This window comes from Pygocentrus nattereri, chromosome 11 (assembly GCF_015220715.1).
Source record: "Pygocentrus nattereri isolate fPygNat1 chromosome 11, fPygNat1.pri, whole genome shotgun sequence".
NCBI classification, from domain to species: Eukaryota; Metazoa; Chordata; class Actinopteri; order Characiformes; family Serrasalmidae; genus Pygocentrus; species Pygocentrus nattereri.
The window spans coordinates 20,869,238-20,895,450 of record NC_051221.1 but is presented as its reverse complement, the minus strand read 5'-3'; the positions used below and the strand labels follow the sequence as shown (position 1 = coordinate 20,895,450).

The following is a 26,213-nucleotide window of genomic DNA, read 5'->3' as shown; positions in this document are numbered from 1 at the left end:
ACTTAGTAAGGCATGATCTCATTCCCATGTCTTACTAAGTCGTGTCCACGCATTATGATCTCGTTCCCATATGTTAATAATACGCATTATTTTTCATTCTATGGGATGTCACGAGCAGGGCTCCGTAGAAGCTTTAACAACGACTCTTTAACGATATGACTTGCTTTAAAGCTTTGCGTGCGCTAATAATGCACATTCAAAAAAAAAAAAAGCTGAGTGGATTAAAAAAACAGACAAATCAGCGAGTTTGTTCTGGTGGCAGCTGAACGGCGTGTTGAAACAGGCGGAACTGATGGACTTCTTCTTATGTTGTTTTGTTTTCCCGCCCGTATTCAGACAAAAAAAAATGCGCCTCCCGCACCAGGATTGGCTAGTAGTTCACACCCTCGCGCGGTCCGCCTACTAATAGCCAATCCCAGCGCAGAAAGCGAGATCCGATCAGCCAATTGTTGAACAGCGGGAGGCGGGACTTATTCGAATAGGAGTGGGGAAAAAACAACGCCTTCGGGTCGTGAAGTGACACTGATGGTAGATGGCCGCTCCACCCAGGACTAAGAACTGACACACACAAAAAAAAAAAACGTTTCCCCCTTCATCTCACGCCGCCTCGCCGCATCACTGCACGTCTCGGAACCGCTCATGTGGGTGAGAGTCAGTTGTCACACATACTTTCACAGCGTTTTACCAAGCTGACTTTCGCTAAACTCAGGCCAAAAGACTCTCACGGCAAGAGTTTTAAAACTCGACCGAGTCCATCTGAAAGACACTGTGGCGAGGAGGCGCAGCGGGACATGGACATGTGAGACTCGCCGGTCAGCAGGAACAGACCAAGGCACCATGAGGCGGCACTCGTTCAGGTGGACGCTCCACAGAGCTCTCCTGGGTCTCTGTGTGCTTCTCCAGGTACGGCTTTTTCAGTGTCTAACATTTTTCGAGGGGCTAACCGTGTAGCGCCGTTCAGCGTTTGGAGTGCTGCACCTGTTACACCAGGTACCAGAGTCCAGACTAAACCGTCCTGCATGTATCTTGATAAAAGTCCTGTGGTAAAAATTCACTGTATGAAGTTTCAGTGTGGGACAAATCTGAACTTTCAGTCTGTTGTTTTTGGAATAACATTAGACTGACCTTTCTCTGGACAGGCTCGGGTTAAAGCAGAATCCCAGTCTAAGGGGATTTTCCTGAATTTCTGCAGTTATATTGTTCTGATGTAAGCAAAAAATCATTCAGAGTGGTTTGATGTGAAATGCTTTGTTTGAGGCAAACCAAGCAACTGTTCACACTGGTGGTGATAGGAACCAGACAATAAATACCTCTAAAAGGTGCCTCAGAGAAAGTTATTACAAGTTTTACGATAGTTTTGAGTGAAGATTTTGGCCTGAAATGGTTTTAGAATGCATTCATGGTGGTACAGGCAGAGTGTTGTAAGGCAAAACAGACCCCAAAGAAAACTTTTTTTCTCAGATTTATCACTGTTTTACCATCATTGCCATTACATATAGAAACTTAGAAGACACATATAGGTTCACCGATCATTTTAGATCCCATCAGTTCCCATCATCACCACTAAAGAAGTCTGAGTAATTAAACTTTTCTACAATGCACCATTTCACATCAGGCCACTGTGAACGACAGTGCTTATCATGGAGTTTTATACCAGTTTTAATCAATTGGTGCAATTCCCACTTTAACATTAGACTGCTTTTTAAAATCAGTGCAAGCAAACAAGCTATATCCTACTAAATATGATTTCATGTTTAGTGCCATGGTAGTGGTGAAAGAGAAACAGTTCTCATCTGAACTTGCACAAATGTTGTGTTTTATGTAAACTGTGTGAAGCACTTTGGAAACAGGCGCATGTACAGTCTCCGTCATGTCAGTCCATAATCACAGAAAGACAACTGAATGAGGGTTAGTCCGTGCTGTGTTGTTGTGAGGGTTTATAACATGCTATGAAGTACTGAAGTCACTTGAGTCTACTGAAGGTTACTCAAATCCACTTCAGATTAAGGAACTGAAACACTTCATTTCAGTTGTAGCACTCACTCATGGTCCTGCATCAGCTGCATGACCCCATAAATAAGTTCATTACAACTGTCCTTTTACACCAAAAGCTATCATGTGCTCACTCCTCCTAAATCGTTCTTTTCTTTGTTTACTGTTTTCCTTATTTAGTCCACAAATACTTCAGGGAATGCTCCTAGATTTCTGCAACTGTTGAATCATTTTTCTATAAATATAGTAACCCCCACCACCCATTGTGTAAGACCAGTAATTGGAGTTATTTAGTTTCGTTCCCCATGGACAGCAGGAAATGCTTTCAGATAAAATCACTTGTTCTTAAGAGAGGGGACTGTTGCGTTTGGAAAATACAGCATCTAACGCATGTAATCTTCAAGAGTAAAGGAGGGTGTGCTGTAAAAATGTAAATGACTTTACAAACTTTAACATGGAAAGAGTTCAGTCCACTTTACACAGGATGATACCAGACATTAATGTGGTCACATCCTCTGGATGTGAGCAGGATCACACTGTGTTTAGATGTTAGGTTGGTGTAAATGCTGTCAAGCACTGTCAATCATTCACCCCTCAGGTACCTTGCTGGTGTGTTTTTGTCAGGGTCTTCTCTGAATAATGCACCCCATATTCTCTATTTTACTAAAATCGTAAGCTATAAAATGAATAGCCCTTATTTGGAATGCTTCACTTAAGGCTGTACTACATATCGCTGCTATCGGAAGAAAACCTCTTATCTCCAAAATGGTAACTTTACAGGAGAAGGAAAAAACTGCTTTGCTTTTAATGTAAGTCAATGGAACTGGACTTTTTTCCAAATCATTTTGGGACGTTTCTTCTGGTCCAGTCATCATGAAATTCACACACAATGTCAAGGCCAACAGGCATTTTCAATTTATGTCAAAAACTGAAAAAATGGAGATACGAGATTTTCTTCCAACAGCAGCGATATGTTTTGAGGATCTGGTCGAAATGTGTAATTGCAAAAATGGAAGGACATTTTTAACGTTGGTTGTGCTTTGGCCCCCTTCCTCTCGCAGATCTCAATCTGATGATTGTGAGCATGTTGAAAAAGTATTGAAAGACAACTCAGTCAAAACTTGGAAAAGGATGTGGGTGTGAGTGAATTATCTAGTGTACCACTGTCGTCATATATTATTAGTAAGCACATGTGATGTTAATTTGTAAAGATGTATGGATGAAAGTAAAGACGTGGCCATGAAAAACACCCCCAAATCCAAACTGACACATCTGACTTTTAAATGATTAATTCAGGCTTTACAGGGTGATCGCAGCAGCCATTGGACTCATACTTTAGTGTGTTTTTTTTCTAACTCCATAATATGCAAAAGTAGGTAAACATCTTACACAGTGCAGCTTTAACTGCATGAAAGTAGCATGCTGAAAATGCCAAAACAGGCACTCTACTCTGGAGTACATACATAGCCATCATCATGACTTCTACAGAAATATAACTTGTCTTGATTTCATTGAAATTCTTTCAAAAGACAAAATGTTTAAAAAGATATTCGGAGAAAATTGGACTATTTAAGGTAGAGGAGGTGTGATACCACTTCTTCTTTTCTGGCACCTTTAATAGAAACCTTTAGCAGCTTTAAAATGAGCAATTTTTAATTTAAGCAAATAGGCTATCATGCTCAAACCACCCACCAATTGGACTGGATTCATTTTTTCTTTTTAGCTTCTGATACCCCATCCAGCATTTTCTACTGATATCAACATGATAACAATACCCACCAATATGCCATCTCTATTTCAAAGTAAAGGAATTGTAATCCCATTTTATTCTTAATTAATTACCCTTAGTTCTTATGTTAATATGTGGATACTGTTATCACGTGACCCTCTTCACTTTATGTTTTGCTGCACTACGAGCATTTGTAGGCTCAGTTTTTACAGATTTTGATCATTTTCTTTTTAGATCCAGTCCAGCACTTTCTGCTCCAATACCAATACTGGGTTTTGGGTCTGTGCCGTCTTTAAAGTTAACTTTATAATCTGATCTCAGAATACACTGTATTGCTCAAATCACTGTTAAACATTAGGAACTATTTTCCATGACCCAGATTACACCTAAGTGTAGACTAAGAAGGTTTTCCAATGGTGATTCACCATTGGCGCTAGAATTCAGTCCAAGACTAGGGTTTATCAATGTCTAGGAAATCAGTATTAAAACAAAACATTGGCCACCTCTGTGACCGGGTCCAGACAATTTGGGGTGGGTCACTGGTAAGGGTGGTAAAATCTCAAGGAGTTTACATCACTTCTTTCCTGTTATTCTCTCTCTCTTTTCAGTCTTGTTGCAACCTCCCAGTCTGGAGGTGCCTGCTTTCAGACCTCTTAGCTGACATGTTTAGCATATGAGAGTCTACAAAAGCATTTGGCGGGTTGCCAAGTGTGAAAAATATTAAGGCTTCTCTTAATTATTTTTGATAGGCGTGAAAGTTGGGTGGGTCGCACATGAAAAGGAAATCATCCGATTATGTGCTATATATGACTTTATATGGTGCTTATTAGCTTAAAACACATTTCTCCTGTATTTGGTCATTGTTGACCAAAAGCACTCTCAAGTAAAATGAAAATACCTGCCATTCTATGAAGAGGAGCTGTTTATGTTTATGATCTCATCTGTTTTCCAAAGATGGAGGCATGGCAGTCTTTCTACCTCATTTTAATCCCTGGGTATCATAGTCCAGCGATACTCAGTAAACCATGATGTGGGAATTTGTCAGAGAGGAAAAAGTACATTGCTTTGCATATTTGCCCTATGAAAGGATGTTGTCACACTCAGAATCCTGCGTCATCAGTGCAGGGAAGTTCATGTTTGTTCTCATATATTTGGATCACCTTGCGTTCTCAGAACATGTGAACTTTGCATGTGTATATATAAGAGGCATTTAGAGAACAAAAAACAAAATAGCAAAAGCTCAATAAAAACAAATCGAGACAAACATTTACAGTCTAGGCTTAATTTGTCCCAATGACCCAACTTTTTTTTATGCTATTACTTTTTTCTTTCATTTGCATTTCTCATTTGCATAATTATCTGTTCATATATGATTTCACCAAAACAGGGCACCTGAGTTTTTTCCATGTGTAACTGACATTATTTTTCTGTTCATAGAACTGCCTGTGTCATTTAAAAAGATGCTGTAATTGGCAGTATTGAGCATATCTTATGTCCATCAGTGACCTGTGTTATGGTTTCATTTTTTTAACAAATTCAGGTTTGGTGAGTTGCAAACCACTTTTGGACCAGCATAAAAGGGCAACATTCACGCAGAATGCAATGTCCTCAGTAGCAACACATTCAAAGTAGCAGTTCAAAACACTTCTGCGTGGCATTTTGTTTTTCACCCAATACTGTCTTACATTTGCCTAAACAAACAGAATGGGCAGCAACAGTGCTGTTTTAGAGTCATAGTTAAGGAAGTCAGTGTGTAAGGGTCCTTTTTTTGTGGATATTGCTGAAGAAGCATGCTTTGTTGAGGCGATCAGTCTAAAGCTGCCTATCTGCAAGTGAAACAGATCACAGCTATTTTGGGAATTAGTGAATTTGCATATACTAACACTCTGCAGGCTATGTTGAACTGACTTAGGCTCAACATGTGGATATGGCCAGCTCTTAACTGCTAGTGTCTTGTGTGGAATAGTTTATACTAAACTAAATGGGATTTTCCAAAGCATTTCTACAGCTTTAAACAGTTTTGGAATACTTGTATATGTGTAATGGTCTGCAGTTTATTGTTTTTTATATAACAGCTAGGTCACTGCTAAATGCTATCCGATGGTTTATTTTAAAAAAATGTTAAAAAACTGCTATTTAAACTAGAATGTAGACATTATTATTTAACTGATGGGTAGAAACATTAAGCAAAAAAGGCCTTACCCGTGAAATGGAGTAGAATATATGTGTGGGTACACTGAGTTCTGGTAGGCCTACCCTCAAAGATTATTTATCTAGGACATTAATGTCTCTAGACCACATTAATGGCTAGCTGATGTTTAACCATGTGTGGTTTTAAAGTGCAACAAATAAAAAGAGTAGCTACACTGTCAGAAAAAAGGGACTGTACAGGTGCATTTTTGTTCATCAAGATACAATGTCACTGTATCCTCGAAAGTACAGTAGTGGTCTTAAGGTCTAACTATGTCCCTTAAATAAGTTTTTTCTCTTTTTCTCAGGGAAAGATGCATATTTATACCTTTTCAAAACCTCATGTTTTAATATAGACAGATAAAATAAAAAGGCTGCAGTCAAGAAAGGCTGTTTGTATTAAAATGTGGCCTGTGAAACGTGTATATTTCCTGTGGGATTTTTTCCAACACGTTAAATATAAAAATACAAAAAAATACGTTTGTTCCTTGTAGATGATGTGTTAACTTATTTTCACTTTAAAACAAACCAAACATGTAGTTTGACCAGGGGTTCACCCTTACAACTGTACATGATGCATATCACATATCAGCATTGGCTCAAACGTCCCATATCAGTGCATCCCTAGAATATATGTGGCAAATATCAAGAATTCTCATTTCAGCATGCCAAGTTAATGAAATACTACAAATGCATTAAACTATCTTCTAGCCTTCACTCAATATCTGAAATTGCAAAGCATATCTAAAAACAGCTTGAATGTATTAGCTAGAGTAATCAGTTCTGGGATCAAAAATGAATTCTAACTAAAGCCTTTTCCGCTGTTGGCTATTGGTACATATCACACATAATGGAAGTTAATTTACATTAGAGGACACATTAAGTAGTGTCTCGTTACATGTCCTGGTCTGATGCGTGAGAGGACGAGCATTAGACCAAATACAGGTAGAAAAAGCAAAGCTTTTTGAGTAGCAACATAATTCAGCTGTGTATTATTAATTAAAGAACTCATTTTAAGATGGAAAATGACCTAAACATATTTGCCCTCATTTATCAAAGTTGCATAAAAAGTACGGATCAGGCCACTTTTAGTGATGAACAAACTACTATGTCTACAGTGTGAAAAATCAATCGCCAGCACGCCAGCACCACACTTACATATCATTTTATGTAAGGCACTCCTTAATTCATTTCAGTAGGAAGCCAATAAAGTGACAGCATTCCACACTTGTGAGCCTATGGCTCTGCTTGTAAGTGCTACAGGTTGTGTAGGAAGTGCACTTATCCCCATGATCAAACTTTATAGAGTTTAAATAATGACCACTAGAAAGAATAAAATGTGAAATACACAAAACAGCTTAGTTTTTTTAAGACTGCAGTTATTTGATTGTGTAGTGTGATTATTTTCCTAAAATAGCAGTAGTAAATATTGCATTATAGTGCATATAAAATAAGTACATCCATTTTTCCACTGGACTGTCATTTGCATAAATTGTTATTTTATATATTATATTATTATTATTATATTATAGATGATACTGATAATGGTTTTGGTTAGTTTACTGCAAATCAGACATTTTGTTCAGGCTGTTAAACATTTACACTCAGGTTTGCACTGTTTGATCACATAGATATGCCAAAGATGAAATGAATTAAAATAACAAAACTGTTGTTGAAATTTATAATCAGATTTGACAGCATGCGGTCTTGATTTATAAAGGGCCATTTTGTCTTTACACTTGCTAAATATGGGTAAGAACATTAACATGGATATAGAGAGTGATATCGTGAGATACCGTTCAGTTGCAGGGTAGGAAGTAGAATAATGGCTTTTGTCATTTTAGCGGGAAGCTACCAATGTCACTTTATACTAGTTTGACTGGTTCAGTGTGTCTTTTGTTAGTGAGATCCAGGAAGGTTTTTGATTATCCATAAACAAAGTAAAAAAATGTCATAGCTCTATTTTATCGGCACTGGATTCTTCCAGGAAGTCTGATCAAAACTTCAGCAAGTGGTCTTATTCCACATGGCAGAGTTTTTGTCAGAGTCCTTGGTTGGAATCTTTTTCCTGTTCAGAATGAGCAACCTTGTGGAGATTAGAGACAGTTTAGTCATTGTTGAGGGATGTGACGATTTTATGTAACTGTACACTGTTTGCACTTCACCTTTTTGTGGACCCATCAGAGTGTGGCCTCAGCTATCACGTCACTTATGCTGTTAACCCCAGTGACTACGCAAAAGTGGTAGGGAGAGGAACAGAGGCTCTTCTGTTGAACAGTAGATAGCTATCCTGAAGTGCTAATTTACAGTCAGTCTGGCAGGGTTACTATACTAACGGCTTAATTTCCCAGACCAATATTTTTAAGTTGAATTTTGACCGAAAAATGCATTGTTACATTTTGGCCACCTATTTGTTGTTTCTTCTACAGTTTTCTCATACGCATTTTTCGCATAGATTAATTAACATCTTTCACAAAGATGTGAAGATATTTTAAGAGTTTTTTTTTTACTTTGTTGGCGGACATTGAACCATTGTTCAGTTACTGGCTCTTTTAGACATCTTTTAGATCTTTTAGACAAGGATTCACTAACATGCTGAAAGGCATACAATTATAATATATTAAACAAAAAAAAGTATTTATATTATTGGTGTTTTTTTTCCAAATTAATGCTTAATGGACTGCTTACAGTTAGTCAGAATGTAAACCAAGTTCACCCGTTAGACTGGTATACCTTGCAAACTGGGAGATACTGGGAGAACTTGGGGGTACTCCTTTGCGTTGTCAGATACATAATTGACACAGAAGATCCTGATATTCAATACTACAGTTTATATTGCACCTACAGGAGCTTTTATGACATCCCATTCTAAATCCATAGGCATTAATATGGAGTTAGTCCGCCCTTTGCAGCTGTAACAGCTTCCACTCTTCCACTGGAAGCACATAATTGTCCAAAATGTCATTGTATGCTGAAGGATTAAGATTTCCCTTCTCTGGAAGTAAGGGCCCTAGGCCAATCCCTGAAAACAACCCCATAGCATTATCCTTGCTCCACCAAGATTTACCGTTGGCACTATGTGGTCAGGCAGGTAAAGTTCTGGTATTCGCCAAACCCAGACTCGTCCATCAGACAGCCAGATAGATAAGTATAATTTGTCACTCCACAAAATATGTTTCTGCAGTTCCAGAGTCCAGTGGTGGCGTCTACATCTAACGCCTGGCATTGTGCTTGGTGGTATAAAGCTTGCATGCAGCTGCACAGCCATGGAGACCCGGCAAAAGTCCCGGAGCACTGTTTTTGTGCTGATGTTAATGGGAGGAGGTGACCCTGCGCTGTAACTTCACGTGGTCTGACACTTCATGGCTGAGTTGCAGAGCGGGGTCACTGAATGCTGAGGCGCACAGGGCATAAAAGTTGCCAACACTCTGCTGACCAGACGAACATGGAGTAAGAAGAAATTTTGCTGACTTGCAACGGTGGCATCCTATTACAGTACTATGCTTTCCATATATTGTGTGCAGCATATATACGCATGTCTCATTTGCCTAAACAAACAATTGGCTTTGATCTCAAAGCAACTGTATGTGCTGATGAGCATGAATGGAATGGTTGTTTGTTGGGCCTGGTTAACAATGGTTTTATGTTATATAATATGAAATGTTTATTTAGTGTGTTTATAGGGTCAAAAACAGTATGATGAACAGTCTTGACTGGTCGTGTCTGATTGAGATGATGTTCCACAGGAAGAGGTACTTTTATTATATACTACTTTCATCAAAGATTTTTGCATTTGGATAGCACATATATAGTCATTATAACCTACAAAGTTGTTTTCTAGTGTTGCAAAAGTTGGACTACAATACATATATGAAATGGATATGTGTTTAAGGCCAGTTTAAAAAAATTGCATGAAGAACAGCAAACTGCGGGGTAGAGTTTCAGGAAACTAAATATGCATAAAGGATCACAGGCAAATCTTTATGGAAATTGATTTTCACATGAACAAAGCCTGCTGCTGAGTTTTGTACTGCCACAGCAGAGAAACTGTTGAAAGTATGTGCACCATTACAACAGAAACAAGTGCAATTGCAATGAACTTCCTGTGCCCTTGCAACACTTTTTTTCTTTTTGTATGGAAAAACCATTGGCGCTCTGAAGATGTGAAATTGCTAACAGTTCTGTTTCTATGAAAGAAAATGGTAACAATTGCCATTCCTGGCATTTCAGGTTTCAGTTGGTTAACTGAGAAAAGACATGCTATTAGACATGCTTGCTTCTGTCAGCTTCTGTGTGTAAAAAATTATACTGATACACATATGAAGATGAAACTACAGGGGTGAACCTCAAAGCATATTGTGAAAACAGTATTCATCATTCCATAGTCAGACTCTTCATGGCCTGTCTATAATGTCACGTTACGTTTAAGACTTAAAGAGACCAAAATTAAGGCCCAGTCCCATTTTTTCTTTTTACCCGTACCTCTTGTTTTTGAGTGTCACCCTAACCCCTTTAAGCTGAGTTACAAGAGGTAGTGGTTGAAATCTTGCCTGACGAAATGGGACAAACCTCAAATAAAAAATAATACGCTTGTTATGAAGAAAACGATCATAATACACTGAAACAACATTAAACTAAGATAATACAATGGTTATAGTGATTTTTTAATGGAGAAAATACATTTGTGGGCTTCTTTGTTTGCTCATGCAGCCATCTTTCCAGTTTTTGTTTTTTTCTAATAACACTCCGTTTGGAGGGAGCCTCTGAAAAATCTCCATTTGGAGGGTCATATAGCCCTAACACTTTGCCCAATTTGGGATTGGGCTTAAGTAGTGACCACTTGAAGTAGTAGCTTCCAGTGAAAGGGGGTACATTTTAAGAAGAGTCCTGGGCTATAAGGCTTCTAAATGTGAAAAAATATAGGAAGGCTCTTTAGAGCACTTTGCCTCACTGTGGTGGAATTACAGAAATCAGAGCAGTAGTTAGATCTTGTGGCTTTAGGAGAGGTGATTGGTCTTGGTCTGAATGTTGAACACAAGCACCATATATTTGTTGCTACCAAAATTAACAGTTCTTTTTGAATGCCTTTCAACTGTTACAACTCTTTTTGACTAAATACATTTAAAAATTCCATTTAAAATGGAATTTAAAAATATTTAAAAATTCATTAAAAAATATATTAAAAATTTGTATTCTAATGATATATGTTGATTAGATGATTAAAAATGTGAGTACTGCATGAAAATGTGCTTAAGTGCTTTTGCACAATACTGTATGTTGTCTGAATTGAGAAGGAATTTAATTTTAGAAATGTAAAAGCTCACTTTGCTGCTTTTAATTAACCCCTTTATGCAGAAGGAAAATGGTAAATTCTGCTATTTAATTTACATTTCCTATGAAGTAATGTAATCATAGACAGGGATGCCTATGGCAGCTATTCTGTGCATGAGCAAATATGACGGTGTCCTGCTGCTGTAGCCTGAAACATTATGTTTAAGCAAGTTTTTCTTGTGTGCTGAATTACAGATTTTCATCAATAACTACTGTTTTGTGTAGGCAAACTCACACAAAGAACATAATATTAGATTTTCACCTTTTATTGTTATTCAAACTGACATCACAAATAAGCTGCTGTTATTTAAATTCTGTTTTTAATATGTGCTTGCAGTTATGCAGAAGATGCTGCATGCACTGTAACACCAATGTAGGGATTGTTATAACTATTGTAGATATATGCAATAGTCTTTATGAAAATGCTGTTTTCAAATAAAAATTATAGGCAGCTCATTCTGTGACCTTCACAGTGAATATGGTAGTGAGGTGGAGACAGGCCAGTGCTAAAAGGGTAAGGAGTAGGGGCGAGGCCCCTTGAGGATAGTCTGAGTGGGAAGTGGTAATTGTTGGGCTCAGTATGGAGCTTTTCCTGCTCCCTGAGTGCCAAGGCTAGGGTGCAGGCCCATTGTTGGGTCTTACAATAACCAGGTCACAAAAAGAGCCATGGCCATTTAGGGCCAGGTTTTTAAGAACGGAATTTGTATTATTAAGTATAAAATCTGAATAATGATCTGTATTATTATTATTAAGTATATAATCAGATTACTGTTCTTCACACGATAAGTAATGAGAAAATGGCTTCTTTAATAATCACAATTCAAAGAGAGCCATTTTAAAAATAGTAGCAACAGAACAGTTTCATAGTTGAGGTTTAACATTTAGTAAACAGTAGTCGATACAGCTCATTGGATGAGACACTCTTGGTATGTTTGTGAAATACCTTTCCACCCAAGCTTCCATTAATGATTAAAACCAAAGAGTGCTTCTGTTGTTTGTGAGGGGAAAGCTGTTATATATTGGTATTAAAGTTTTACCTCTCATTAGAAGAAAGAATTTTGCTTCCCCATTTGGCCTAATGTGCTGAAATTACAATATTCAGGTCAAGGTCACATTTAGGTCAAGTCACTCTCATTTGTATTATGCCCATCACAAAATGTACTGTTATTTCCATTGATGCATTTATTTGTGTTGGCAATTAGGTAGCATGAGACTTAGCAAAGGGCTGAATCAACAGTAAAAAACTTTAAGAAGAGTAGTTTGTATATTGAATGAACATTGTAAGCCCTGCACATCCCCGTGATGTGTTCTTTTAATGGCTATTTTAATGTTTAATTTTAATGTTATTTTAATGTTAATGTACACAGACCATGAATAAGCCTTTTTCTATATAATTGATCATTTTCCGTCAAATGCAGTGAAATTTAGAATTTGTTTGGTAGGCTAGGCCGTGGTTAATGTCTTGTGCAATTTTATGTAACTGCTGTGAAATGCAGCTTTTTTCTTGTGAAATCTGTGAAATTTGTGATTTTTTTTTTTGAGAAGGTATATCTGTGAAATTAAGCTTTTTACCATTGGCAAAGCCCTGAGGTTTAAATCACTGCAACTTACATGGCTCTTTCATGCTTCTGACCTGAAACCAGTATAGCAGTCTGACAATCTCAAAGGCAGAATGGCAAAAATAACAAAGTATGCAAAACATTAGCAGACTCTGAAACGAAGTTACTTTGCTAATTCCATTCCATTTTCCAAGCCGCTTCTCCGTCAGGGTCGCGGGTGGGTGCTGGAGCCTATCCCAGCAGTCATTGGGCGGAAGGCAGGCTACACCTTGGACAGGTCACCAGTCCATCGCAGGGCAGACAGACAGACAAAGACAGTCACTCATTTAGCATGTCCAATCAGCCTGACTGCATGTCTTTGGACTGTGGGAGGAAACCGGAGAACCCAGAGGAAACCCACACAGACACGGGGAGAACATGCAAACTCCACACAGAGAGGACTCCGGTCGCCCGGCCGGGGAATTGAACCCAGGCCCTCCTTGCTGTGAGGCAACAGCGCTACCCACCGCGCCACCGTGCTAATATTTTGCACATTTTGAATTTATGTGCCTTTCGTATAGCCGCTTATCTAATCTAATGAGTTAAATGGTGGTTACTGTAAAAAGCTTGAGTACAGTTCAGTAGCTGTGATATTCAGCTATTTTATCATATAACAATCAGACACATGGTTCATTAGTAATTTTTCATATGGCATATTTATACACTAATCACATGTATCTTTGTACATGTACTATATTTGTTGCTCATTAATGATGTGATGTCTACTAGCAGTATTACTGTCACAACAATACAGATTTTTAGCTTTTACAGTACTGATAGATAATGAACAATATATTCATGATAATGTCCTATTACATAACACAGCAGGTCCCTGTTGCTAAGGTTCTCAATGAGGTACATAGGTTGTAATATAAAAAAAATAACATTGGGCCTAGGTAGAGGAAAAGGTTATGGATAGGCAAACAGCCAGTAGCATCATAGAAACTGTGTGCATCTTAGCTCCTTCCTGTGAAGAGGCAAGGAAGAGAAACAAAGATGTGAAGACTACGAACAAATTCACCAGGTGACGTCACTCAGGCTCACATGACCTTCACTTTCACAGGACATCTTCTTTACTTAAATTTCATTGAAACTGACAGTAATATTTGTACACTAGGCTTATGAGTTGTTTATGTGTAAACTTACACAATAGGGATGAGTATAGGTAGAACTAAGTTAACTGTTCGTCATGCCGGTATTTGAATACTGTAATAAATAGTGTATTTGAGAATACGTATAACATATTATACTTTGCTACTCCAAAACATGAGTGCCATAATGTGAGTGTGTTGCCATGGACACATTATTAAGGACATTAACACTTAGAAGGCAGCAGTAGTTCCATAGAGTCATGTTGATCTGAGCAGAAAGAGCAGTTAATGGGAACATTAAGAAACTTGTTTAGTAAAACATTGTGTGGATAAAACCTATGTAAATGTTGAAGTGTACTGTTTTGACCTTATTATAAACAAATAATCTGCTAGAATGTGTCCAATTCCTTTTTTATTGGAATGTCAGGGCCTACCCTGATTATATATTATAATCTTTTATGATTATAATTTTCATTCTACCCATCAACTCTTAAAAAGAATAAAAAAGAATAAACATCTCCCTAATCATTTATGAGAAATGCACAAATATTAACCTAAGACAAACACATCAACCACTGTTAAAGACAAATTTGGACATGTAGACCTATTGAAAATTGCTATTTTTAAATATTGCCTGAGCCAGATTCTAAAACATTATTTAATGATGGGAAATCCAGAACATAAAATCCACCATGTGAGAATTTCCTTATAGAAGTTTTTCTTTTAATATATTTGACTTTAGTTCACCAGATGAATTTAAATATAATAGAGCTAAATGTACCTTGAGTTTTTTTTTTTGTGCAATATACAGTGGGTACAGTAATCTAGTAATCCCCTATGCCTTAGGAAGCAAGATTAGGACAATAATAGGTCATATAACCAGTTAAATAAAGATTTAACCTTCTGAATTTGGTGGGACATTTTTTTGGCTTATCCAGTCAGAAACTGTTTTGCACACAAGGATTCTCAAGAATGTAGCAATTTTTTTTCAATTGCAGTGCTACAAAAAAGGAGAGAATTCAGAATCATGTATCATTAAAATCTGACTTCTTTTTGGATTTATAACAACACCACATGCTTTCAAAAATAACTGGAAATCTTATAAAATAATGGGGACTAACTAATAAAAACACTGTTATCACCAGTCTTTCTTCCCTCTACAACAGAACACACACACACACACACACACACTTATCCTTCTGGGTTGCAGGGGCTGCTGGTGCCTATCCTAGTGGACAGGCTGCCAGTCCTCTGCAGGGCAGACGCACAGACAATTGCGTCAGAACAGTAAGTAAAAAAATGAGAAGTTCTGCAGCTATTACAATTTACAATGCAAAACCTCAGCAAATATCTACCCATGAAGAAGAGCACCAATATCTATGTTGAAACTTAGAACAATGTGTACTCCAAATATTTAGAAAACATGCCATTCTCAGCTTGGCACTGACTGCTGATAAAACTATTTAATAATCTATTAAAACTGATATAGTCAAGCCTTTTTATGGAATAACACTACTGAGTCTCTTCCATAAATTAGCTATCTTTTCATAAGCTTCATCGCTCCCTAACTGGCACTTTCATTTTGACTGGAGTTTTTGAGAGGTAGAATGATGTGTAATCCCTGAACTCTGAGGGACTGGAAGCTATGCATCTATGTACCTGGTACAGCCTTTGTAATATTTGTTTACAAGGTTCATGATTTATTGTTGTTCTGGGTGAATTGTTTATGCTATTATTTTTATTTAGCTCTCTCTAAATTGAATTGTTTTGTCTCACTTGCAGAGCTCCAGCTCACTAACAGCAGAGACGACGTCCAGTACAAATGTACCAAACTCCACATTAAACGATTCTGCAGGACAGACATCTTCAGAAATATCATCCACAAACAGTCCTGCAACAACTCAAGAGAATTTAAGTAAGTGCTGTAGTTTAGTCATTCTATATGTTTTTCATTTGTTATCAAAGGAGAGAATGAAAACAAACCTGTATTTTTTTGGCAGTTCATGTATGCGTTACTTATCACGAAAAAGCAGATTTTCCTTTCAAAACAGGGGTGTGAATTAATAGGCTGTTGAGATTATTTTCTTATTTCTGTCTTCTACATGTGAGCGTTAACCTTTACCATTCAGAACCGTCCTGCTGCATCCTCATCTGTGGTTGTCCCTCTGCAGCAGTCTATTTCTGTTCTCTGACTCTGATTGGACTAGATAAATGATGTTGAAAGTTTTATTTCATTAAATGTAACAACAAAACAACAACATTGCTTTGTAGTTATTTATGACAATTTGATAATGATAATGTTTAACAGTAACACAGTAAACTATGAGTATTAATTTAAAATCGTGTAAAACAATGACACAGATCAAATTACAAAGATAAATAAAAAGGAGACGTAGAATTTTAATGAAACACTTTCAAATATTTCTTCGAAGTGTGTCTTGCCATGTGCTTTTATTGTTGTATGTGGCCTCTGCCTCTTTGCCTGTCCTGCCTCCCAGTGATCTGTCACACCTGTGTGTAGTCTGTAGCCCGCCCTCTCACTAGTCCCAGGTGTTTCTGTTTTTTTCCATGTGTATATACAATCAACTGTTATGTCTGTTACTGAGCAACCGACGATACATGTACAGCTGAATGGTAAATGTGTAAAGTATGTTAAAAATATATGCTACAGCTACCGTTACTAATGTGAGGTCAAAACAAAACTAAAGTGCATTAAACTGGAGATTATAAATACTGTGAGTTAGGAATGGGTATTAACAACCGGAACTAAACTGATACGGGTTCCTGACTGGTCAGTAATGAAAGTGCTGCTGTTGGTGTTTATCGTAACGTTAATTCATCCTGCATAGCAGCCATTTTCAGTTGGTGTTGCTAGATTGTATTAGCAGAATGGTGCTCTTCTGCGTGGGACAAAAGCGTTTGCATGCCTCTGACCACTTTAAAACATTTTAAATGCTTATTGTCATTCTGTGCTCTTCAGTCACTGACAGACATTCAAAATTGTGGGCTTACTTTACTAAATTTAATGATAATGCGGCTAATTACAATATATGTAAAACTGTAGTTGCACGCAAAGGCAGAAAACCTTAAATGGTGTAGCAGTCACATGCTGAGGCATTGTAATAATAACTGGTGCAACATTTAAGGTGGAATGGAAATGGAGGAAGTAGAAATAATAAGCTGAGTCTGTACTAAATTAAAATTAGATAGCTAGCAGAGCACAAATAACTAACTGCTAGGCAGTCTAAGTTTGAACTTGGTGTGAGCTGTCCTGACAGCCAGGGGTAACTCATTTTATATTGCTTATAGTTGGTGATATTCGATGATGGCAGCATTTTCACAGCTTTTCACTTTGAATGTTTTCACATCTTTTCATGTCATGTCTTTATTTTAAGCACCAAATTATGGAAAGTAGTAGTGATGATAGTATTGATAAGAACAGATATCAGTAGTGATAAAGTCCTAACAATACCCTTCTCTACTGTTAGTGTTCCCCATGTGGTTTATCAGGGTGTCACCACTTCACCGTTTCAATTATTTTCATTTACAACACTTTAGCCAGTCTGTGAGCCACAATAAACAAACAGCCACGTGTTTGACTCACGTCACTGCAATATTTTATTTGAGTTTTCAAAAATTAGTTTTTTAAAATGCAGAGTTAGGAAAGAAAAACATCTCACAATTTAAATGACCATTTTGCAGTATAAATAAATTAAATGCCATTATGCTAAATCTATGCTGCCTGTAACAGTTGCCTAAAACCAACAGAAACAGATGGTTAAAACACAGGTTAGGACACCACTAGGATTTTCTTAAAGGTAGAACATAATTTAGGAAATTTATCCTAGTTAGGATGATTTTGTAATACTATTTTCTTATCTTGAGTTAGGGTAAGATTATGAACTGTTGTTTTGTAATAGCTACTGTCCTAAATTCCTAAATTCCAGTCCTAACTGAAGTTGTCAATGCGATTAAACGGAGAAGATAAGATTTAGGATGAGAGACAGAGTTAGGATGCTTCTGTAATATGGCTCCTGGTTGTTTGTTGTGTGATTTCTCGCTGTTTTGGTTTCTCTGTCTTTGTTCTGTATAATTTCTGACTGTGTTGTCTTCTTTCCGCTTTAATATTTCTATTAGTGGTTTTCTTTATTTGTTTAATTACCTCTGTGGACCCTGTTTTGTCATGGACTGCAATAAAAGTAAGAACTTGTATCCTGCCTCTATGTCTTTCACAACATTACACACATGTTGGAACATAAACAGACAGACATTCTGTGGTATAAACAGTGCTTTAAGATCATTTAGAGCCTTAAAAACTAGTAGCAGAAGTTTAAAATACATCCTAAAAGACAGAGGCAGCCAGTGTCTTTCTTTTAAAATGGGGTGATATGAGCTCTCTTTGTTAGAACTCATGCTGCTGCATTTTTGTATGAGTTGTAAGGGATTTATTGTTTTCTTAGGGTGGCCAATAAGAAGAGCATCACAGTAATCAACAAGTAAAGAACCTTCTCTGCATGAGTTAGAGAAGGACGAATAATAGCAAGATTTCTCAAATGACTGAGACTTCATCCACTGAGAAATATCTGGCATACAATATCTAAACCTGTCAACAGTGTTGATTTTCAGAAGGAATGGAAATGTGTAATTGTGTGTCATCAACATGGCTATAAAAAATTGATATGTAAACATAAACCCTTAACTTTCTGTTGAATCCTGGTGGGTGGTTGGCCCTCTGTAGCATTCTATATGTGTTCTCTGACTCCAGTTCAACTATATAAGTCTACTGTATGCCAGATGTGTCACACAATGTACAAAAATTATAAACGATATAAATGACTCTAAGCACTATTCATTGTCTCAGCACCCCACTCAGCATTTAATAATAAATTAAATTAATTCCATATGGAAATAACAGAAAGCCAGAGTAGATCACACGTGGCTTGAAATTTACACAGAAAAAGGCACTCAGGTTTCATATTTCAAGTTTGGTATATGAACATATGCTAAAGAACATAGCTTCTCACAGAAAAAAAATTCTCTGAATTTTAGTAAAAAGGATCAATATTTAATTTTTTTTCTTCATTCAGCTGTAGAAAATTTTGTGACATCCACTGAGAAATGTCTGAGACACATCAGGTAAGCCTGTCAACAGAGTCTTGGTCATCAGAAGGAATGGAAATGTACAATTGCTTATCATCAGTATACATGTACAAAAAGACAAAAGCAAACGCCCTAAAACTGAACCTTGTGGGATTCACAAGAAATGTTACATTTTTTGATTAATGATTTTCCAGTGAAACCAAGAAGCATCTGTTCATTAAATATGATTTAGTTCACTCTAAAACTGCCTGAGAGGCAAAAACAGTATTTAATATGGTGGATTAGATCTTGTGATCAATGGTATCAAAAGCTGCATTTAGATCCAAGATGACCAAAAAAGGAATTTGTGCATCATTGCTAAGATGATTATTGGCAACAAAAACTTATGCTGTCTCAGTATTAAACTACTGAATTTAAGTGCCCCCACTCCTGACAGATGTATTTCAAAGTGCACAGGGAAGTTTATTAAACTGAGATAAACAAAATAAAATATGTCTCCTTTAATACTTTCAAAACGAATGGGCATCTTATGTTTCTCATTTGTCTTTTTAAAGCTCCAGTGAAGAAAAGCAGTAACCAGATTTTGGTGTAACATCATTAACTGCAGTAGGATCAATATACAGTGTTATAGCAGAGAACCATCATTAGAAAAAAAACAGGGTAACTGTGTGGAAAGTCTATGAAAAGAAAAAAAACCAAACAAATCTGTTACACTTAAGACTCGTGTTACATCCAATATTATACTAATTAATGACTTCTAATGGTGGTTTGCAGTTTTACACTGTTTAGTGTGGTAGTATACAGCTTAAAACTTTTCTGCTTCCTGCTCTTCTTGCTGCAGCCCCAAAAAGCTCAACAGCCCCATCTACTGTCAGACGCAGGTTCATGTTTCTAGTATTTCAAGCCTACTGGTAATGCAGATGATGTAGAACCACTTTTTAAATGAAATACAACCGCATCTTCTGTCAGATCACATGTTCACATGCTTGAACTTGTGTGTTACTGCATGTTTGAAATTAAAACTCAGAATTTAACATTGTCAAATCATCAGGTTTCTGCAATATGAAGTTAAAAGGACTTACTAGGCTGTGTACAATCCTAAGCTTATTACATTATTGCATTATTACTAAGGCTTATTTTTCTAAATGGACTACAGTACAGACTATCAGAGTTATTATCTAAAGACCCTGCATCAGTTCTCACTGCAAGACTCAAGACTCACTGCACGTGATCAGACATATTCTTTAGTTTTAATGAGAGCCACACCCTTGATTGGGAGCCACCTTTTCCTTCCAGTGGAGCTCATATTTTCCTCAGTGCGTGTATCATAAATGCTGCCAAGCAATATAGTCAGATACTGATGGACACTGTAGTTGATAAGGCTCAGGTCTATGTGGACTGCATCTGGGGATGCTAGTTTTAACTGATAACATATAACATTATTTCACTGGACTTACCTTAGAGAAGGAAAACCCCATATAAAGTTTCTTAGAAAGGTGTTGGGGCACCAGGAACCACCAGAACAGCTTCAGCATGCCTTGGCAAGGATAGTAATACGATTTACTTGCTTTTCATGTTCATCAAACCATTCAGTGACTCCTCGTGCCCTGTGGAGGGGAGCATTGTCATTCTGGATAAGATCACTCCCATCAGGATAGACAAGTTTTTTCACAGAGGTGACCAGTCAAAACAACTTTGTAGCACAACCCTATAATTGGCCAGGGGGAGGGTAGACACAAATCATGCCAGCAAAGTGCCCCTGTGCAGCATAGCAGAGTCACTGGATGAAATACTCATAAAATATGGTCATATTAGCTATTGTTCTCTTAGTGTACACCACACATGCACTCGCCGGCTTGTGGGGAATATGGTGAAAGATCTCTGTAGACCAATGCTTGTGCATTTTACACCATGTTTGTCTTTGTAATGAGGGGTTTATTCACTGCAACAGCACTGCATAGCTGATGTGTTTGTTATAGATCAAAATACAGATGTCACTTCAGTAGCTGTCCTGATATTTTTACATTCTCATGAATTTTACATTCAATGTAACTGTGGTTGCTGCAGATAACGTAACTACAGGATCACCAGTTGAGATCTCAGCATTCACAAGTTAATCCTGCACTGCACAAATGCATGTAAAATAAATCACATAGGAAACTGTAGGTAGACCTAATCTCATTCTGATCATAACGTACACCATCTGCATGTTTTCAAAGCTATTCAAGCATGTGCTTGTATTTCACTCATCTACTTCTGTTTACAGAGCCAGGTGTCGTCCCCAATCTCATTGTCTCTGATAGAAGCACTTCATCGGTGTCTCTAACCTGGAATTCACAACAAGGCATTAATTCCTCCTATACAGTAGAGTGGCCTGGTGTAAACGGTTCTAACAAAGTTAACGTTTCATACCCGTCTTACACAGTCACTAATCTGACTGCTGGAGTGAACTACACGTTCAGTGTCACTGCAGTTGCTGCAGATGGAGTAACAGCAGGAGCACCAACTCGGATCTCAGCATTCACAAGTAAGTCCTTTAGTGCAGGTAATGTCCTTTTAACATATGTTGTATGTAAATAATATATTTTCCTTTTTTGTCATGCAAAACGAATGAATTGAAAAGTTGAGATTTAATTCACAACGGTTCTCATAGGAAACAGACATTCAAAGAGTTAGATGCTCTTTTATAATGAAGTGTTAGTCTAAAATATGTTTTTAAATCCATCCATGGCAGAGAGATACATGCAGTCTGTTGTAAGGCAAAACTGTCCCCACAGAAAGCTTTTCTTTTCTCTCGTTTTACCATAATTAATAATACACATAAAAACTCAGAAGACATGTTAATTTGTGGTTTTGTATAGTAAATAAAACCATTTTACACTGAAACACTCTGAATGACTGTGTTTACACCATTGTATACTACCACCTGAATAATGCAGAAGACATGAAAAATCAACAGAATTCTCCAGTAATGTCCCTAACATGTCAAAACTGCACATTGTGTGGGTTGGGTTTATAAGTAAAACCTCATGTGTTTGCTTACAGAACCAGATGTTGCCACCAATCTCACCATATCTGACAGAAACACAACATCTGTATCTCTCACCTGGAATTCACCACAAGGAAGCAGTTCCTCCTATATAGTTGAGTGGACTAATGGCAACATGTCTATCAATACCTCCATCATCAACACATCTTACACAGTTACTAATCTGACTGCTGGAGTGAACTACACATTCAGTGTCACTGCAGTTGCTGCAGATGGAGTAACTGCAGGAGCACCAACTCAGGTCTCAGCATTCACAAGTAAGTCCTTTAGTGCAGGCAATGTCCTTTTAACATATGTTGATATTTGAAGTATGTAAATAATACTAATACTACTACTAATACTAATACTAATAATAACAAACAACTCCCTTATAATGCCTCATAAGGTGTCAAAACAGCACAGGATTTGAGAGTAAACCTCCTTCATGTGTCTGCTTACAGAACCAGATGTTGTCAACAGTCTCAACGTTTCTGGCAAAGACACATCATTTGTGACTCTAACATGGAATTCACCACAAGGAAATAGTTCCTTCTTTAGTGTAGGGTGGATTGATGGCAATGTTTCTAAACAAGTTAACACTTCAAGTATGTCCTACACAGTCACTAATCTGACTGCTGGAGTGAACTACACATTCAGTGTCACTGCAGTTGCTGCAGATGGAGTAACTGCAGGAGCACCAACTCGGATCTCAGCATTCACAAGTAAGTGCTGCACTGCAGATCCTGGTGTCCCACCAACATTTTAAATGTTAATAAGGGTGAGGATGGGAATGATGGTTTAGTTTGTTTTGGTATACCAGACAAACTGAAATGCAGTTCTGGTTCTGAATTGGGGAGGTACACCTATTCTCACACCTTGCACATCTTTGACATCTTTCACTCTTAATCTAACAATGTGCAAGTTGTTCAGGACAGGGTTTTTCCTAAGACTAGTCAACCCTCTTGGAGGCTAAATGCTAGCACAGTCATTTCAAGGATTGATTAATGTGTTAGAGGTCTTAATGTACTTTGCATCCACAAGTTAGTTCTGCACTGCACATCTGTGTGTAAAATAAATCACATAGGAAACTGTAGGTAGACCTAATCTCATTCTGATCATAACGTACACCATCTGCATGTTCTCAAAGCTATTCAAGCATGTGCTTGCATTTCACTCATCTACTTCTGTTTACAGAGCCAGGTGTCATCACCAATCTCACTGTCTCTGATAGAAGCACTTCATCTGTGTCTTTAACCTGGAATTCACAACAAGGCATTAATTCCTCCTATACAGTAGAGTGGCCTGGTGTAAACGGTTCTAACAAAGTTAAGGTTTCATACCCGCCTTACACAGTCACTAATCTGACTGCTGGAGTGAACTACACGTTCAGTGTCACTGCAGTTGCTGCAGATGGAGTAACTGCAGGAGCACCAACTCGGATCTCAGCATTCACAAGTAAGTCCTTTAGTGCAGGTAGTGTCCTTTTAACATATGTTGATTTTTGAAGTATGTAAATAATATATTTTCCTTTTTTGTTGTGCAAAACAAATGGATTTTAAATTCTGGTTCTGGTTTAGGAAAGTATACATAATCTCATTCCATGTTTAAAGGGGAATTCTACAGTTTTTTAAAAAATTCTATGTAATGAAATTGTTAAGACACGTTAAGACAAACAATGTCATTTGGAGTGATTGTGAGAATGAGAAATGCACCATTCAAGAGAAGTTTAGCCAGTCAGATTGTTCTGATAGGATCTAGACATCCAAAAAGTTTAATGTCTCTAAAGTTATTACATAAAATAATGGAGTATGCCACCTTATGACTGCCACATTTATTTACAGTAGTTTTACAATAACATCTTGGCCTAAAACACATGGTTCTAATTACATTCATGGTAGAGGGGTACATGCAATGTGTTGTAAGACAAAATACCCCCAAAAGTTTCAAATGTGCCCCTATTTTACCATCCTCAGAATAACCCAAGAGACTAAAAGACTCACTGGTGGTATTGTATAGTAAATAAAAAGGCTTTATTTGGGTTGTAGACATGGTGACCTGCATCAAGTACAATTCTCTAGAATGGCCCGTTTTACACCAAAATACCTTGAACAAATTTGTTTACATGTCAACAATTGAATTATACAGAAAAAGTGAAAAATCAGTGGAACTCCCTTATAATGCCTCATAAGGTGTCAAAACAGCACTGGATTTGAGAGTAAACCTCCTTCATGTGTCTGCTTACAGAACCAGATGTTGTCAACAGTCTCAACGTTTCTGGCAAAGACACATCATTTGTGACTCTAACATGGAATTCACCACAAGGAAATAGTTCCTTCTTTAGTGTAGGGTGGATTGATGGCAATGTTTCTAAACAAGTTAACACTTCAAGTATGTCCTACACAGTCACTAATCTGACTGCTGGAGTGAACTACACATTCAGTGTCACTGCAGTTGCTGCAGATGGAGTAACTGCAGGAGCAGCAGCTCAGGTCTCAGCATTCACAAGTAAGTGCTGCACTGCAGATCCTGGTGTCCCACCAACATTTTAAATGTTAATAAGGGTGAGGATGGGAATGATGGTTTAGTTTGTTTTGGTATACCAGACAAACTGAAATGCAGTTCTGGTTCTGAATTGGGGAGGTACACCTATTCTCACACCTTGCACATCTTTGACATCTTTCACTCTTAATCTAACAATGTGCAAGTTGTTCAGGACAGGGTTTTTCCTAAGACTAGTCAACCCTCTTGGAGGCTAAATGCTAGCACAGTCATTTCAAGGATTGATTAATGTGTTAGAGGTCTTAATGTACTTTGCATCCACAAGTTAATCCTGCACTGCACATCTGTGTGTAAAATAAATCACATAGGAAACTGTAGGTAGACCTAATCTCATTCTAAACATAACATACACCATCTGCATGTTCTCAAAGCTATTCAAGCACGTGCTTGCATTTCACTCATCTACTTCTGTTTACAGAGCCAGGTGTCATCACCAATCTCATTGTCTCTGATAGAAGCACTTCATCGGTGTCTTTAACCTGGAATTCACAACAAGGCATTAATTCCTCCTATACAGTAGAGTGGCCTGGTGTAAACGGTTCTAACAAAGTTAACGTTTCATACCCGTCTTACACAGTCACTAATCTGACTGCTGGAGTGAACTACACGTTCAGTGTCACTGCAGTTGCTGCAGATGGAGTAACTGCAGGAGCACCAACTCAGATCTCAGCATTCACAAGTAAGTCCTTTAGTGCAGGTAATGTCCTTTTAACATATGTTGATTTTTGAAGTATGTAAATAATATATTTTCCTTTTTTGTTGTGCAAAAGATGCAATGCAGAAGACATGAAAAATCAACAGAATTCTCCAGTAATGTCCCTAACATGTCAAAACAGCACATTGTGTGGGTTGAGTTTATAAGTAAAACCTCATGTGTTTGCTTACAGAACCAGATGTTGCCACCAATCTCACCATATCTGACAGAAACACAACATCCGTATCTCTCACCTGGAATTCACCACAAGGAAGCAGTTCCTCCTATATAGTTGAGTGGACTAATGGCAACATGTCTATCAATACCTCCATCATCAACACATCTTACACAGTCACTAATCTGACTGCTGGAGTGAACTACACATTCAGTGTCACTGCAGTTGCTGCAGATGGAGTAACTGCAGGAGCAGCAGCTCAGGTCTCAGCATTCACAAGTAAGTGCTGCACTGCAGATCCTGGTGTCCCACCAACATTTTAAATGTTAATAAGGGTGAGGATGGGAATGATGGTTTAGTTTGTTTTGGTATACCAGACAAACTGAAATGCAGTTCTGGTTCTGAATTGGGGAGGTACACCTATTCTCACACCTTGCACATCTTTGACATCTTTCACTCTTAATCTAACAATGTGCAAGTTGTTCAGGACAGGGTTTTTCCTAAGACTAGTCAACCCTCTTGGAGGCTAAATGCTAGCACAGTCATTTCAAGGATTGATTAATGTGTTAGAGGTCTTAATGTACTTTGCATCCACAAGTTAGTTCTGCACTGCACATCTGTGTGTAAAATAAATCACATAGGAAACTGTAGGTAGACCTAATCTCATTCTGATCATAACGTACACCATCTGCATGTTCTCAAAGCTATTCAAGCATGTGCTTGTAT

The 26,213-nt window shown here is 37.6% G+C and overlaps 1 protein-coding gene across 18 annotated transcripts in view; it reads left to right on the top strand.

Annotated features, from left to right (window-relative positions):
- Positions 1-522: 522 nt before the first annotated feature.
- Positions 523-26,213, top strand: part of LOC108439259 (receptor-type tyrosine-protein phosphatase eta-like) — a 57,409-nt gene continuing 31,718 nt past the window's right edge. For 12 of the 18 annotated variants that reach the window (XM_037542553.1, XM_037542549.1, XM_037542548.1 and 9 more), the window contains exons 1-9: positions 523-903; positions 15,714-15,846; positions 21,298-21,558; positions 22,077-22,337; positions 22,521-22,781; positions 23,254-23,514; positions 24,304-24,564; positions 25,037-25,297; positions 25,506-25,766. In XM_037542553.1, the coding sequence (XP_037398450.1) occupies positions 838-903; positions 15,714-15,846; positions 21,298-21,558; positions 22,077-22,337; positions 22,521-22,781; positions 23,254-23,514; positions 24,304-24,564; positions 25,037-25,297; positions 25,506-25,766 (2,026 nt within the window). In that variant the 5' untranslated portion in view covers positions 523-837. The remainder of the gene's footprint in view (positions 904-15,713; positions 15,847-21,297; positions 21,559-22,076; positions 22,338-22,520; positions 22,782-23,253; positions 23,515-24,303; positions 24,565-25,036; positions 25,298-25,505; positions 25,767-26,213) is intronic. The other 6 variants (XM_037542546.1, XM_037542545.1, XM_037542547.1 and 3 more) reach the window with 6 other exon arrangements.